At 30.7% G+C, this 18350-nt stretch overlaps 1 protein-coding gene across 1 annotated transcript in view; it reads right to left on the bottom strand.

Moving 5' to 3' along the window:
- LOC145323803 (uncharacterized) overlaps positions 1–18350 on the bottom strand; it is a 145768-nt gene that overhangs the window by 68618 nt on the left and 58800 nt on the right. Inside the window, exons 3-6 of the mRNA XM_080166361.1 lie at positions 9675–9745; positions 9037–9089; positions 6697–6811; positions 5972–6117 (exon numbers count right to left, since the gene is read on the bottom strand). Of these exons, the coding sequence (XP_080022487.1) occupies positions 5972–6117; positions 6697–6811; positions 9037–9089; positions 9675–9745 (385 nt within the window). The remainder of the gene's footprint in view (positions 1–5971; positions 6118–6696; positions 6812–9036; positions 9090–9674; positions 9746–18350) is intronic.

Below are 18350 nucleotides of genomic sequence, written 5' to 3'. Positions count from 1 at the left end.
ATCGTCAAACAAACACAATGAGATTTACTTTGATGAATATTGTCATCCTTGTTAAATACTAGAAGCTAATGAAAATAGCTTAATTAGTATAATGTTCTGTTATTTTAACTATCTCAGCTGCTAACCTAAGTAACTGCTCTTTTTCAAAGTAAAATTGTCTAAACATGGTTTATTACTTAATTATAGGAAAGCTTCGCTTTCAAAAACATCCCTACATAAATTGCATAACAAAAATAAAATCATTAAAATTATAAAACTCTATTGTTTGATTTAATAACTAAATGGATCGGATACAGAAATATTTTTTAGTATCTATACTAATATAAACTTAATGTTTGCCTGTCTATCTCTGTGTAGCGAAGGATCTCGCTAACAGCTGAATTGTTTTATTTTTTTTTGTTAAACTTCTTACAGGTCCAGTGAAAGTCTTAACTTTTTTTTTTTGGGGGGGGGGGGAGGTATAAGAAAATATCTTGAATGACAAGAGTTTTATTTAATGTACATTAAACGTTCGGCTAGAAAAATGCGCGTTAAATCGAAGTCGTTTTAGTTTTGGCTATAATAAAGAATTTTTAGGACTTGTTTTGACGTTTTTAAGCTGTTTATTCATAAGAACTTTTGAAGTAAAAAATTACATTTTTGTCGTATAACTGACATAATCCAGAAAAAATGTTTGAAAAATTTTGTAAAAAGGCATAATTATAAAAACAATATCTTAATAGCTTAAAGTTAAACAAAAATTGAATATGTAAATACTAATGAAATTTATGTATAAAATTAAATAGAACAGTATACTATTATACAGTAAATAATTAATAATAGTTTTATATTTCGGGGAGGGAGGGGATATTAGACTAAAATAATAATGCTTAAATTTTTTTTAAAAATTCCTATTGGTTGGTAAAAATCAGCAGTGTCCTATCTTTTCCACCAAAGATTTTAGTCTACAGACTGATAATTTTGTTTCTTTTTTTAAATTGGGGATGTACAAATTTCTTTGATTCATTGTCTAATCCCTTAAGATCCCTAATTAGAATGCTTGCATTAGAGTGCGCCATCACTTTCGCACAGTTTTTCATTTTCGCGAAAATTAAATACAGCAAATATACATAAAAAGGGTTGCACTTAATGATGAGCAATTGTAAATAAAATTTAAAGCAAGGGGGAGGGACAAACCTCCCGCCTTTCAAGTGACCCTAGAGGCCTCTAGGGAGATAGTAGCTAGTGATATAATATTGTGATACAAAGGCGGAAGGTAAATGAAGAAAGTCGCTCAATGTGACGTCATAAAAATGAGGGAGATGAGAGGGGAAGTGGAAAAGAAATACCCCTAAAAAGACTCATTTCTATGACGTCATGTGTCTTTTTTTGCGCGACTTTCTCCGTTTACAGGCGGAATTGAATGCACACTTTTCTTTAAATTTTGTCTCCGGGCAAGCTATAAAAATATTTTTTTAACATGGTTAATTTTTTTTAACAAGGAAGAATTATTTCCTAAGAAATAAAATAGATTTATAATTAATAACGGGTTGTGATTGAGTTACCACCCCCCCCCCCCCCCCCAATCTTTCCCTAGCAAGTATCCTATTATATAATATTTTTTAGTTTGTTTGTTCTTTAAGATCTTGCTAACTACTGAACCGATTAGGTTTTCCATTTTAGGGGAGCTTTATGTAGTTGCATGAATGGTTTTAGCCTATCTATCCTTTTAAATTTTAGTCTTGGGATTTCATGTTTTTTTAGAGGAGGAGCGGACAATAGCAAATAAATTATATTTTACTCCCTGGTTATTCTATTGCCTACATGCTTATGTTGATAAAATAACCGCAAAAAAATTAACAGAGAAAAAAAGAATATATTTTAGAGTAGCTGCACTTGTAAAAAATTATGCAATAAAAAGGGCAAATTTTCCCAACATTATATTCAGCTTATTGAAAGTTCTTAAACGAAAAAGTCGTTCCCAAAAAGCAGCAACCTATAAAATAGCGAAAAAATGTATCTAATATATACTTTAATATATCCAATAATAGTTATGTTTATTTGTTTGTCGGTTATGATCTCGTTACATTTACTCTTTTACATATATAGTCCTAATGTGAATGTAAATGAGTTAAAGCTGTTTTTGTGCCAATGCATTTCCCTTTTAATCTATAATATTACGAAACGTTTGCAATAGCAGCAGTAGAAACAAAAAAGGTATACATTTTGCCTTTTTGGGTTATTATAGAAATACCTTTGCTAAAAATGTAGTTTTAACACGGCTGTAAAAGTAAAAAAACTTATTTTTTGTTGTAAAATCAGAATTACATAACAAAATTTGTTGTTAAAAATATACTTTCTTCTTTCATTCAAAAAATAGCCTAAAACTTGTCCAAAATAAATGCTCTTAAAACTGTTGACCATTTCTGAGATATTATAAGACACATACAAACATTTCTAATTTTGAAAAAGATAAATTTCTTGTCTATTGAGTATTGTCCTATCTCTGACGTAATTGAAATGAAAACTGTTTAAAACTGCATTTTTTAGGGCATAATAATAGTACTTCATTTTTCTATTTCTTTTATGCAGGGAGGGAGAGGACATAGGACTGTAAATTACACTGGTACCCAAAGTTTCATAAGCATGATCTCTTAAAAACTTTGGGTAATTCATTAAATTTTGATTGGTTGTTTTGGGCTTTTTATTACACTAGTCCCCAAAGTCTTATAATAACAAATTCGTTGGCTTAACAACCTCGGGGTCTTTTATTGAATTTTGATTCGTTGGTTCATTTAGTCGAGTGCCCAAACTTAAATCCACAAATTTTAATCTACATAAAGGGTAATTTTGTGTATCATCATAGGGGATGTACATCAATTTATCAACCATTGTCTTACTTCTTTAGATCCCTGTTTGAAATAGAAGTGTTTCTGTAAAATCTGCGTATGCTCACTCTAAACTGTAAATTCTATTATATCTAACATTGTTAAAGATCAGCTGAAATAAATTTCCTATTCAAGCCCTAGTTTCCTAAAGTGTACAGCAAATAACCCAATTATTGCAGACCCTATTTTCAGCAACTCCGGTCAAATGGAAAAGCGATTTAATGTATAAACGATTTATACATTACACATTCAAAAATTTTAATTTTTCAAATTTTGATTTTTTTTTGAAGTTTGAAGCTTTTTTAGCTAGTCACGGTTGGACCCTCAGATGTCAAAACTTTATTTTAGTGTTTGGCCAAAATGACTTAGCAATTGTATCTGTAAGTACGTCTAATAACACCCTTTGCTATTTTTAAAATCCTAGAAAATTTTTTTTGCAAGAAAATTGCATAAATTCGCAACCTTTTTTAGAACCACTACATAACTCGAGTTTTAAAACTTTTTATATAAAATCCTTTTTACAAAAAATATCAATAATTACTTAAAATTAAACCTGAAAGAAAAAAAATCTCATTACACGTGTTAATTTGCATGTTTTAGGTCTTTTTTTGAGGAAAGTATAACTTCCACATTTTTGACAATAATTATATTTTTTAACATTTCAAAGTTAAATATAATAAAACTTAAACGATTTTTCTTGAATTATCAGTTGAAAATTTCATCAAACATGCAATTTAAGTGATGAAAATTTAATAAAATCATTTTTTGAATGTTTAGAATTACCAATTTTCTACATTTAAAACAAAATGTTAACAAAATTTAAAAACATTCTAATATATAACTTTAAAAATCAATAACATTTTATAAAATGATGTTTTAAAAAATAAATCATTAAAAGGTATTAAAATGCATTTTAAGTTGCTTAAAATTAAAACAAGAATATCTTTTTACACTTTATTCTTTGTAATAGAGATTAATCGTCATTTGCTGAAAATGAAACATATAATAAACTAATTGAATCTTTTTGTGACCATATTTAAAATTTTTAATTTTTACACTAAGGTGTTTTTTAATAAAAATCTTTGTTAATTTCTGTTTTACGACAAAAAAAGAAAGGGACTTTTTTACTATTTCTAGGTTATCTTATGCAATTTAAACTATATAATATGAAATAAATTTTAATTGTATTTCTTTTGAGCCACAAAACACTGTAAAATATAACATATATGCAAAAATAACAATTTTTTAAATGAATATTATAATATCCTTATATGACATTGCGTCAGAGCTTATTCTTTAGATCATATGTTCATGAAAAGTAGCCATAACTTGGAGGGTTGCGCTATTTATTAGAATATTAAATAAACTTGAATGGTAAAAATATTAGCATATCCTTTGTTAATTCAAATGCTTTAGGTATATTATTCGGAAAGTTAGTTAAAAAAGAGAGAATTTGCTGTGTATACTGTTGAAAGACTTTCAAAAATGTGAATTACAAAGCAATCCTGAAAGATCGGGCCGTAGGCGAGTCTTAGTCCTAAATTCCTGATAGCAAATTTGCGTTATTAGTATATGAGGTAAAAAAAGAACATTTTAAAAAAATTATTTAAATAAAACCCAACGTGTATTGGCAGTACAAACATCTTAATGCTAGCAGACATATGTTTATCAACATTTGCAGAAAGCTATTTCCACAAGAAAAATTATTCAGGTTTCTACTTCACAATTTTAAATATTTCTTTTTGATAAAATGTTTGACATATATCGTATAATCATTTACCCAAAAAATATTTTGATAATTTAGATTTCAGAGAAGATTAATCCTTTCAAAAAACTAAGACGACATTTTACATCTTCTGTCATGACATTTTAGAAAAAATATAAAAAAAACAAAATTTAGTATGAAAACTATTTTCATCGATTTTTCTGAAGGTATTATCGTATTCTGTGGCTTTGTTATTATCATTTACTTATATCGAAAGTGCCAAACATTGTACCCTAACTTATTCATTTAATAAAAAACCAACCGTGTAGTAGCAAATATTGAGATAGGACGCGGAAGCTACGCACACTTTCGGAAACTAAATTCAGTTCATCTTGTTAAAATTACCCCACTCAACAAGATAGAATAAATAGATATAAAAAGATTAGATGATCAATCCATTGATTTTGCCAATAGGAGCATCAGATCATATATTGGTCTATTGGAAAAAATCGTCTAAATAATTATTGAATTGAATCAAATTTGAAATAAATTACATTTTACGATTTTTTGTCTAATTATTAGAGTGAAACAATCGAGGGGGAAAGGGTTAAATAACTATTTGCCCCCTTCCAGAGGACCCTGTACCGACCTTCAATTGGATCCTTGAAAATTTACCAATTGTGTCGAGAATAATAACACAGCCAATTTGCTTTAAAAGAGCAGAAAGCAATTTGCTAGCAGACGAAAAAGGTCCCTAACAGGGGGATCCAGATAGTTGTCTGACATCTATGTATATTTATAGATTTATATTCTAATTGGCCATCTAGGTTTATACATCTATTGTGGAATCTATATTAAAGTTGAATTTCAAAATAGGCGCATTTTTTTTCTTGCACTTTCATCAATAAGTTCTACATTTTTGGTGAAAAGTTATTTTTGGTTTCTTATTATTTTTTTTATTTTTACTTTATATACTCCTATATGTTTATACCATGACCTATTTATAAAAAAATCCTTTTACTTTTGTCTATATTTCTTATATAAAAGTAACAGGATGATTATTTGTGTGTGTGTCTGTCTGTGGGTACTGAAGGATCTTGTCAATCGATCTTGACCTATATTGTTCTCTTATTCACTGAAGCTCCATGTAGGTCTAGTAAAGGTTTGTAACTATTTTGGGGGAGGGTGGTACCTGACCCTTCTCGTCCCAAAAGAAATAGTATTAATTAAAAAAAAAAAACTAAAATAGTAAATGGTTGACACCCTCTCTTCCCTCAAATTCCCCTAGAGGCCTCTAGGGGCAGTTCCTATAGTAATGTAACATAACTGTAAGGCTTATTTTTCCATAGACTATCTTATTTCATTAGCTTCGCTTCTATTAAAACAAGGACAAACTTACCATGTGCAGCGCATCTTTCTGGCCTGGTCCCACACCTCCTGCAGCAGAGGGTCGTACTGGATGATGATGGTGTTCTCAATGTAGGATCCCTGGGGGCTGGGGGCGCCACTGTACGCGTCTGTGTTGCCTCCGGTGGTCATGCCACACTAGAATATCATTTTAGTTCAAATTTTAAACACTCATGTCGCCACTGTGTAAGTGGTTCAGAAAATATAGTTGAAAATAGGATCACTAGGTTTTTTTTTTTAAACATTTTAGTTTTCAAAATGTTGCTAGAGTTTCAAACTGTTCCTATTCTCTTGTGGAGTTAAGAACCGCCTTTTCCAAGTTCTTTAGCTTCAGACAAACAACTTTACTATTCTTATTTTAGGACTATATGATTAAGTAACTTAAGATTTTTTACAATTTAGTTCAAATATCACCGCTAGGGGCTCTTGTGTAATAATAAAATAAGCTTACCTGTACAAGGGCTGTGTCATAAATAATTTAAGTCTACTCCAATCCACTTGGCTAATGTATTACATTGTATTATAGTTAAAAATGCCACCATTAGGGGTTATAAACTTATGATACAAAAGCAGCCTACCTGATCCATCGCAATTTTAAATGTAAGTCGAATTTATCCTATAATCTAATTGGCATAAAAACAAAGTTCATATAGCTGAACAATTTAGTTAAAAACACTACCGCTAGGGGTTGTAAAGTAATAATAAAAAACAGCTTACCTGTCCCATAGCAATGTCAAAGGTGGCTTGAGTTTGTCCTAATCCAGATGGCACATGAACACAGTTGATATTGCTGTAGTGTCCCTTGCTGAAAACCATGCCGTAGAAAGGTCTGAGGAAGTTGATAACAAAATTAGATTTTAGCTGTCATTTTGATAATATAAAAACATATATATACAACATTGTTCCAAGAAAAAATTTAGATTTATGTTTTTAGTATTAATTTAATCGTATCTTTAGTCGTAGTGATAACCATATTAGTGACCTGGTCTTTCTGTCTATTGGTAATACTGTTCTCTATTCGGTTCTCTTTCGCCCCCCCCTCCCCCCGTCTCTCTCTCCCTTCTTTCCCTTCTCTTTCTTTCTTTTTCCTTTCTCTATCTCCCCTTTCTCTCTTATACTATTTCGAGATATCTTTAGCTGTGTATATCCTTATGTATAGCTCATTATTACATTAAATCTTTGCTACCAACGGCTTTTATCGTCCTTGTTTGCAGTTGAAAGCGGCGAAACTGAAAATTATTGCGCAACGGAATCTCGCAAAAAAATTTGGAAAGTATAAGAGGCAATTAAACAAAGAAATTTCAGGGATAAAGGGGGGAGGGATGGGACAATGGTTAATATAACAATCTACAACCTTTCCTCCCCCCTTAAATATCCAAATACAGGGTCATTTATGAGGGTAAGTTTTGTTTGTCATGCATTATCCTATTCCTTTAATCCCTGTAGAAAATTGATGTTTACATGTAAATGTAATAAAAGGACATGGATACTTTTTCCAAGATTTTAATCCATGGATGGATGGAACATTGGACCGTAAATTATACTGGTACCCAAATCATTATTATTATGGTATCTTATTTATTAGCTCAAAAACTTTGGGAACAATTATAATTATTGTTCTTAGTAGATCCTATAAAAAAATATTTTTTTTTTTAAAATTGTCACAGCCCATTAAAAAAAGTTTATCGTGTACTTTTTCATTTACGATCTGTAGAAAATTGAAGCTTCATGCAAAATATGCAATATTATGTATAAATATTAAGTAGAATTTTAACTCTAATTTTGGTTTGAGCTTAAATTTTGTGTTACATGATCTACAATTCATATTTTTCCAGAGAGGAAGGGGACATTAGGCTGTTTTTTTTTACACTAGTCCCCAAAGTTTTATAATAATGTCTTCTTATTCGTTGGATTAACAACTTTGGGGACTTTTGATTGGTTAGCTTATTAAGATGAGTGTCCAAACGTTTCAACCACTAATTTAAATCTACAGAAGGGGAAATTTTGTGTATCCTCATTGGTCATGTACACCGATCTATCGGCCATTGTCTTATCCCTTTAGATCCCTTTTTTTCATTAAATTTAGGCCTTACTAATATTAAGCGTTAGTATTTTAAAGAGTTAGATTTACAAATAGAACTCTTTGCTTTGGAACAGCTTATTACAGTTTGACAGTATGAGCTATTCCAATACACTACGAGTACGATCTATTGATTCGTCTAATTGTATAAAAGATTTTAATAGGTTTAAAAAGTTTAAAATGCAATGCGACCAATTCATTTATCTAGCTGTTTAAGGTCTAAGCTTATTAAATTAAGATTTTTGCCTTTCCCGTATACTACGATCCATTCATCCATCTAAATGTTTAAGGCTTAGACCTAAAATAATGAGTAAATTTAAACCCTTCAATATACTGCAAGCCATAAATTATTTTTAAGTATTATTCTATTCCATTACAATGAAATCCAAACATGTATCCACCTGTTTAAGGCCCAGACTTAAAAGAATTTAATAGGTTTAAGCCTAAGGATAGAAAAAGAAATTTAGTCTAACAGCTTCGGTTTTTTTAATTAAAAAATTAAATAAATACCTTTATACTTTAAGCAAAGAGTATTATTTATTTTTAGTTTATGAAAAACCTTTAGGATAATAATACATAATTAAATAAAAGAAATTATCTCTTTTTAAAAATGTAATATATGATTTTCATGTTAAATCATATCAAGTATATATACATCTATAAATGTATAAGTATTGGTGAATAATCCAGACAATTTAGTCTGCCAGCGAATGCTTTTTATTTTTATGTAGCAACTCGGCTGTGTTTATATTTCCGACGCTAATAGCTGATTTCAAAGAACCAATCCAAATTCAGGACAGGGTCCCCGCCCTGTGGGCTGAGTTAAATACGGTTCATGTTCCCTCTACTTTTTTACTTTTATTATACATCTACGCAGCTATGACCGTTTTCGGTCTTGTTAATCTTAATATTCTTAAAATATGCAACATAAGATCTCTTTAACTGCTAATATTTGTTCTAATTTTGTTATATTCCTGTCAAAAATGATTCTGACTCTCATCATATCTTTCTCACATTGGACTTGCAGATCCTAAAATAAAAAAATAAGCATAATTGATTTTTAAAAAGCAAAGCTTTTCTATACTTAGGGACGGTCCGTCCGGGACAGTTAGCTCTTTTGTTTAATCTAAACAGGTTAGAATTGTCCTATCGCATTTAAATTTGCATGATAATTCCTATAAAAATTAGGTACGATTAAGAAAGCAGCTCTATAATCGTTACCAGAAAGTCCGAACGTCCCATTTGAAGTATTTTGCTTTTTAACCTTTTTAACAACAATTTATTTGTAATATATATTTATCCTATTCATTTGATTATCTGAATCTTTGTAATACTTCAAGCACCCCCCCCCCCCCAAAAAAAAAAAACCATTACAATTTTCATCTAGACAGACACACATACATCCCAGCTCATACCATTAACGAAATTAAGTCGAAATAAAATCACGAAACCTATACGTGTTTTTCAGCTGTCGTTGGGGGGCAACACATCGTAAAATTGACGACCTCTCCATTTGCCCCCCAAATATTATTTTAGATTTATTTTGCTTGTTGGTTATACCTTATAATATTCCTGCATACATCCTATTACTATGGTATATAGATATCCAGCTTACCTTAATTTGAGCCATATTAGCAGGCTGGGAGATTTTCCAGGGTTCTAGGCCATTACCACCGAAACCAGCACCTGAAAAACAAAAAAGTATTGTTACTTAAAACTTCTAAAATAGCCAATTATGTTAAACCAAATGTGCATATGAAATAGTAGTTATTTCTCGCATCGTATTAGAAACAGCTTTCCGCGGGTATAAAAATGTACAATTTTAAGTTTAAAACCAGTTTTTATAAACGTAGAAACTAGATATAATACGAAGCTAGACGTTATTTTTTAGTATGGCTGAGCACCGGTTCTAATCCACTAGTTATTAATAGGTTTTGAAGCGATACGGGAATAGCTATTTCTCGCATTGTATTATAAACAGCTTTCCGCGGATATAGAATGTACAATTATAAGATTAAACCAGTTTTTTTAGCCCCGAGGTGCCGAAGGTACTAGCCAAAAAACTGGTTTTAATCTTATGATTGTACATTTTTATATTCGTAGAAAGCTGGATATAATACGATGCTAGACAGAGTTTTTTCGTATGGATAAAAACCGGTTACTATCCACCGGATTCGAATGAATACGAGAAAAATGTTTCTACAGCTGCTACGTCTGAAGAATGATGTATTTTAAAGGTTTATTATAACGTTATGACTTTAACTTATGTTGACCTAATAACTGCATATTTTTTAGAAATATTTACATCGACATACATGGCTTTAATAAAAAGTGGTCATCACTGACATGAAAACGACATATCGACAGTTTAATACATTCACTACATACAATTATGTTGACAGAACTTTTTGACAGGGTAGATTAGGGATCTAAAGGGATAAGACAATGGCTGATAAAGTGATGTACATCCCTAATGATGATACACAAAATTACCCCTTCTATTTTTTACAATTAGTGGTTGAAACGTTTGGACACTCAACTTAATGATCCAACCAATCAAAATTCAATAAAAGTACTCAAAGTTATTAAGCTCACAAATATGAAAATTGTTAATAAAAAACTTTGGGGACTTGTAATAAACAGCCCAATGTCCCCCCCCCCCCCCACGCCTGAGTGGAGATGCCTTGACCTATAAAGTATAAACAAATACAACCTATAATTAGGCAAATCTTATTTTAAGAAGTTAAAAAAAGAAAATTTGTAAGCAAATTTTTCTCGTTTATGACGTGTTCATAATTTCAACCGGATACAGCTATAAAAATTTAACTGCTTTGGTGCGTGTGTGTGTGTGTGAGTGTTTGTGTGTGTGTGTATGTGTGTGTGGTGTGTGTGTAGGTGTGTGTGTGTTGCGTGTAAAATGTAAAAATGGGCTGAAAACACAACCCATGGCTCAATGTAAAATCAAATAGGCTTAAAAATCTATCTTTAATAATAAAGCAATTACTTAATGTATAAAATTATTTTTGACTAAAGTAAAGACTGAAAAAATAGTTGTAAGGAAGATGCTTATTAGTTAAGGGAATCTTTAAAAGAAATTTCAGAAGTCTATCTCTTATATAATCCCAATAAAACATATTCTTAGTTGGTAAAAAATATTTCCATTAAAAAAGGATTCTATCTCATATAGTTTCCTATTGAATCATAATTACCTCAACATAAATACTTTTTCAAAAGAACGTAGAGACAAAGTGAGTTTTGGATTTTCAGGGAAATCGTCATGATAAATTTTAGAAGTCTATCTCATATTGCCGCCGAGAATATGCAAATTAACCCAGTAGACATACAATTTATGGACAAAATTTAACCCTGGAGTAAATCCAAATCATTTACGGACAGACAGACGGATAAACAGAAATAATGATATATAGAGTAGATTTTCATAGATGTTCAGAGGTATATCTGTCTTTCTCACACGGACAGACGGACGTACGGACGGACAAAGTACAATACTTCTCTGCTAAAAAAATATTCCCATTTACTGACTTATATTCACACCATTAAGGTCTCGACCTACGAGCCTATATGAGAAAATAACGGGGCCTAAAGTCTATTTTCAACTTCTTTCTAAGAGGCTAGCCCAAGTATTATACTATTGTAATTCTAATAATCCAAACGACTGCAAAACCCCGCGAAAAAGGAAGAAAATTGCGGTATTTGCACTTTCCAGGGAGTGACATTTCATCAGAAGAAAAACATTTTTGCCATTCACATTTTCTAGCATCCAAAGAAATACAACTACCTGCCCCAAGTGGCAGAGACACTTTTCGTCTGCTAGCAAATTGCTTTTTGATCTTTTGTAGGAACTCGGCTGTATTTATTAGCTGATTACAAAATCGGGAAAGGGTTGCTGCCCTAAGTGGAGAGCTATATATATATATATATATATATCATGCCTCCTCTAATCTTTTTCTTTAATATTCATAACATTATATTTATGACATGCAGAAACTTTCTTCTTGGGGTAACCTCTCCCCTCCCAAAACCTGGCTTGGGCCAATATTAAGTTCCAGTCGTTTACGAGATCTTAACATACGAGAAAAACATACTTTAGAATATGGAATAGAAATTCCTTCCACAGGCTATATAAACCCTCCCACTCCCTTTTTATCCTCGGGAAAGGGTAAAAATAAAGGAAATCAATGGTTTGTGGAGGGGGGGGGGGGTAATTCAATTGTTTTTACCTCCTATCAATTTGTATTTGTCATACAACAGGAAAGGAATGGTTATTTATCGCAAAGGACAGTTTTCCGCGGATATTAAAATGAAAAAAATATGAGTTAAAACCAGTTTTGTTAAAAAAAGACAAAACTGGTATTAATTCTATTATTTTTTTTCTAATAATTGTGGAAAAATGTTTATAATACATTGCTATACATAATTTTTTAGTATGACTGAGGACTGGTTGTAATCCAGTGGATATTAAACAGTTTCGAAGCCATTCTGTAAAAGATATTCAGTGATTATAAACATATAAATTAAAATTAAACATATTTAAATGCTTAGAATATAGCTAACTAAAGACAAATTTAATTTTCTCGGCTTTTTAAAAGCGTCCGTCCATACGTTAGTAACGGATAGCTTTTTTCGTTAATTTAGGCATGTTAGAATTGTCCTATCGATTTCAAACTTTGCATGGTGATTCCTTTAGTAGTTAGGTACGATTTAGAAAGCGTAGCAACTCTATAATCATTACCAGAATGTTCGTACGTCCATTTTAAACATGTCGATTTATTTACTTTTTTAATCTCTAATCATCTGATTTTTGGTTAATTCCTGGGACAACAAAGTATAATGTTATAAGCGAAGCAACTCTATAATCAAGTCCTAAAAATGTAAGTATGTCCATAAACATTATCCTGTATCCAGCAGTTTTTTAAACAAATTTACTTACAATTTTGGTTCGACTCTTATATATTTATATTCTGATTATTCAGTTCTGACACTATACAAATGTTAATGTCCGTTTGTCCTACCGTTTCAGTGCCTCGCTTTTATAGATGTTGTCATCCTTGTTCTAGAAGTCTTGATTGTGCCTAGTAATGGGAGGTCTATTTTTACATATTTACAGACAAAGATAACAACATCCATAACAGCAAAGCTCTGAAACGGAAGGATAAACGAACACTTGTAGAGTGTCAGAGCTGAATAAGCAAGATATAAATGTATAAATCATAACAAAATTGTAAGTAAATTGTTGCAAAACTGCTAAAATACAGGTTACTGTTTTAGGACATACTCTCATTTTTGGGACTTGATTATAGAGTTCCTTCGCTTATAACAATAGATGTTAAAACATATAGAAGAAACATTACTAACTTTTTAAATAGGTCGCTAGACAAATAAATTAACAATCCATCTTCTATGAATAATTGTATATCTAAATTGATAGATAGCAATAGAAAACGTACATTTTTTACATATCTATCTGTATAAATAGATAGACTTATAACAAACTGGATATCAAGATGGATAGATAGCGATTATGAAACAAATACACACACTCACACACATATGCACACACACACACACACACACATATTGCATGATCTATGGGGTTTTATACCATTTTCACTTTTTAGGCCCATATGTATAAAATATGACCGACAAGAATTATGTTTAACACATGTATAGAAAATCAATAAATAAATAATTGTTGATTTTAATTATAATTAATAATGTAATGTTTTTTAAACTCTACCTTTAAAACCTAATTAAAACTTTAAAGTGTAAAAGTCACTTTTTACTTCTATGGTGGTTCTATGCCTGACCAAACACTTTTTTAGAAAATCCGCCTTAAAAGTACAATTTAGAATACTGTACATATCTAGAAAATAAGACTGCACATTCAAAGATTTACGGTTTTTAGGCCCATATGTAGGATTATTATGCATTGGTTTTTGGTAGCACAGCTACTCTATAACCCAAGTTTGACGGTCAGACTTTCACTTAATTAAGAACATATCCAATAGTATAAAGTAGTAAGAGTTTTTGCCTGATGCTTAAGATTTCAAAAAGTGCCAAGTCCAACATAGGTCCCAGAATGGTTTTAGACTTTTGTAGAAATTTAAGTGGGATGGTTTCAGGCTATTTTTAACCTTCAAATACCGAGCTACTGAATGCTAAGAGCGCTTCCAATTGTTATTTGATTTTATCTGAAGCTAAATATCTCGGAAATTGATTGTCCAAGTGGGTTGTACTTTTCAAGAATGCTTAATAAATGTCTGGGGGGTGGTTTTAGGTCATTTTTGTGACTCCCGTGACTTTTCAAGCAACGTCATACTTAGAGCCATTTGAAATGGTTTATTTTACTGTATTATATATTACTATATTAAAAACCATTATGAAAAATAAAAAAAAACAATATAGTTAAATAGGACTTTTGAAAAAAGTTCTGTTAATCAAAGGGTTGTATCTTGATATTTTTAATACATTTTTACGTTGATCATAACAATTTAAAAATTAAAATGGTTTACCTAATTAATTTGTAAAGTGTTAGGATTTTTGTTTTGTTTTATAGACTAGAAAATTAACAAGGATGACAACATCAATAAAAGCGAAGCTCAAAAATGATTTACTTTTGGACATTTTCCCCCTTCCCTTTTCTTTTCCGAAATGTTTATGACGTCATAGGAATCGTCTTCCTCAAAAGTGACACAAAAGTGATGTAGTTTAGTCTTTCTCTGATTTGAATATGCAAGGAGGGTGGGGACATTGGACTGTAAATTATATTGATAACCAAAGTTTTATAATCTTGGGTACTTTTATTGAATTTAGATGTGTGTACCGTCCAAACATTTCAACCAATATTAAATCTACAATTATCATTGTGGAAGCATATCATATTATCGTCCATTATCTTATCTCTTAAGATCAATGATATAACTGTCATTCTTGTACTTTACCATACCGACCTACATACCTAATTATAGAAAAAGCTTCGCTTTTACTAACAGTAAAAATTAAAAGCCTAAATGCAAAAGAAATTTTCCTGTCATATTATCGAATCAAAAGATCAAAGAAACGGCGTTTCGTGTGTTAATTAACACTTTTTATTAAAATAAAATGGTTGGACTTTTAGATCAACAATTCTCTACTTGTTCGGTTTATCCTATCTATAATACAAAGTAGAACGATGTCTGTCTGTCTGTCCGTCCCTTAAGATTTCGGTAACCACTGAACCGATCGGATTCTACTCTTTAAGGAATATACCTACTGGTCCTGTGGTGGTTTTAGGCTATTTTCTTGGGGGGTGGGACACCCCCAAACCCCCAAAAAACAAAAAATCCCCCCCATTTTTTGTATAAGATTTTCTTGGTCCTTTTTGCGTATTTCGCTAAAGATTTTTTCATCACCTCTTGGGGCAAAGCCCCTAGAGGCTAAGGGCGAAGCCGCTAGTTTTATAAAGTAGTAGGGGATTTTGTCCAAAGCTTAAGATTTCAATAACTACTTAACTGATTGAGTTCTCCTTTAAAGGAAAGCTTCACATAGACCACTGGATGGTTAAAGGCTATTTTTTTAAAGTCTTGTTTTGGTTTTAGGCTATTTTTGACCATTCCTTTTTCCTTAATACTAAACACCTAGATGCTAATTTGCAATAATGTTATTTCAATAATATGTCAGCTACGATGTTAAATTGTGATAATCATAAATAACTGATAATCACTAAATATGATAAATAAAAAAAAACACTGTCTTAAATTTGCTTTTTTTATCCATGTGAAATATCAAACATGATTAAGTAAAAATCTACACAAATTCCCCACTCCACTTCATAAAAGTTTTAGCTTCTGTCAAAGTTTTTATTCGCCCTCCATTTCAAATGTTTAATCTACATAGTTTTTTAGTACTTTAATTTCTCTTTGCCGCCACTTTCATCCGATTATTATGCATAGCAGCTGCGCCTCTAGCATCTAGGAGGGGCCTGCATTTAAAGGGGGGTGGGGAAGGGAATAAATAACCTAAAACCATCTTAACAGTTGTTAAGGAGATCTTAACTGACATATTTAAACACATAACAGAGCACTAGATGATAGGTGCGAAGCCACTAAATTATCATAAACTTTTAACATTTTATAGAAATTTTTACTCCAGTATGGCTTAGAAACCGATTAATATCTGTTGGATTAGAACCAGTTCTCAGCCATATTGAAAAAGCAAGTACAGTATTATATTACTTACAGACAATTTTCCACGAACAATAAAATAAAGATCATAAGATAAATACAGGTTTTGTTAGCACGGGCCTTTGGCTCCTCAGGGTTAACAAAACTGTTTTTGATCTTTTTTTATTTGTGTATCGACAAAAAAAAGCTGTCTATAGTACAATGCGATAAATAACTATTCATTTTTCTTGGGGTGAAAAAGTCTTCCAATTTAGTTTTGAGTTAAGAGGTATTTAATGTTAACTATTTAATGATGATTTTAACATTTTTTTTGCATACGGTATGTTTATGCATACTTGCAAATAAGTTAAACTAGCGCTGCAATAACTAAATTACTGTTTGAAACAAGGATGACAACATCCTTAAAAGCAAAGTTGAATAAATCCGACAGTCAGACATATGGACGTACTTTCACTTTATTTAAGACTAATGAGTTGCTTCTTTTCTCATATCATTATGTCTTATAATCCTAGGAATAGGCATTTTAAAAAATCTGAATAATTATATAATGTCAAATCTTAAACTTCGTTAAAGTTTTGAAACAATAGAACAATTCTATGATATGCTACATATCAATATTTGTTGTACAACAAGCATACCTTTATGCAAAGATTAAATTAATTCTAATTTATGTTTGGTTAGCAAATTTAACGAAGCCTTGGTAATTAAATTTAGGGGTGTACATTGATATCCGTATTTTGTTTCATATAGGATAAAAAAGACACAATAGCTGTTAATTAAACAAGGATGACAACATCCATAACTAGCGACGCGAAAGAAATAATGAATAAATGGAGAAAGTTAGTTGTAGATGAGATATTCAGTTGCAAAAACAAAACAAAAAAGAAATAAGGGGCTGTTTAAAAATCAAACACCATTAAATCTTTAAAAAATAAGTGTTAATCCATTTTAAGCATGACCGTCATACAGACGGACAAAACAATGTAAAGACTAGATGCACTTTCTTTAATAGCAGCCAAGAAAATTACATTTTCCCCATAGCGTTACGGACTGAATGACTGACGGACAGACACAGTGTTTCATAAAGTTGCTTAGCTACTAAAAAGGGGTGTTTTGTATGGATCTAAAGGGATAAGACAATGGCCTTTAAATTATGTACATCCCAACGATGATACAGAAAATTACCTATTCTGTAGCGTAATTTTAGTGGTTGAAACGTTTAAACACTGAAATTAATAAAACGACGAACCAAATTAATTTTTGTCCCCAAAGTTGTCAAGCCAACGAATAAAAAAACTTATTATCAAACTTTGGGGGCTAGTGTTATAAAAAGCCCATTGTCCCCTCTGTCTCTGGGTGTTTTGACACTCTACAAGTGTTTATGTTTGTTTGTCCTACCTTCTGATTTTAGAGGTTTACTTTTATGGATATTGCCATCCTTGTTCTTTTAAATTTTGTTAACAAATTGTCCTTGTTAAAATATGAATAAAAATAAGTTAAGCTTATTCATAGTATAATAATATACATAAAAATAACTAAATTTTCGAAAGGAAATTTAATTTGTGTTCTATAGTTAACTAATTCCATGTAATCACATCATATTTTCAGTCTTTAGTAGCTTCTAACACTGTGTGATATTGGTTTAAAATAACTCTAGAACTTGAATTAAAATATGCATAACCCATGAAAACCTATGACCTTGTTACGTATATGAATAAAATATTTTTATTTCGTTCATTCAATATCGTTAAAATGGTGCAAAAGGTTTTTTTTTGTTAGAAAATTATGTTTATGAGGTCAAAAGAAGCCTAAAACCACGTCAATACATTTTAGAGCTTCTATGAAAAGTAAAGCACACTTGAACAATCAATTTCCAAGATCTTAAGCTTCATGTAAAACACAAAACTACTTTAAATATGCATAATTTAAAATAATAATCATTTTCGACTATGTAGTTATCATAATATATTATTTTGTAAACTAAATATCCTTTCTATATTATTTTATTATTTCCTTGTGTTTTATGTTTAAAATTATTTTTATGTTATTATAACTTTTATAGGCATAAAAAGAAAATTTTACAATTACAATTTTTAATAAATATAATT

The sequence above is a fragment of the Acartia tonsa genome, chromosome 7 (assembly GCF_053477335.1).
Source record: "Acartia tonsa isolate MP-2025a chromosome 7, ASM5347733v1, whole genome shotgun sequence".
NCBI classification, from domain to species: Eukaryota; Metazoa; Arthropoda; class Copepoda; order Calanoida; family Acartiidae; genus Acartia; species Acartia tonsa.
The sequence above is the reverse complement of the archived record's forward strand: the minus strand, read 5'-3'. Positions and strand labels throughout refer to the sequence as shown.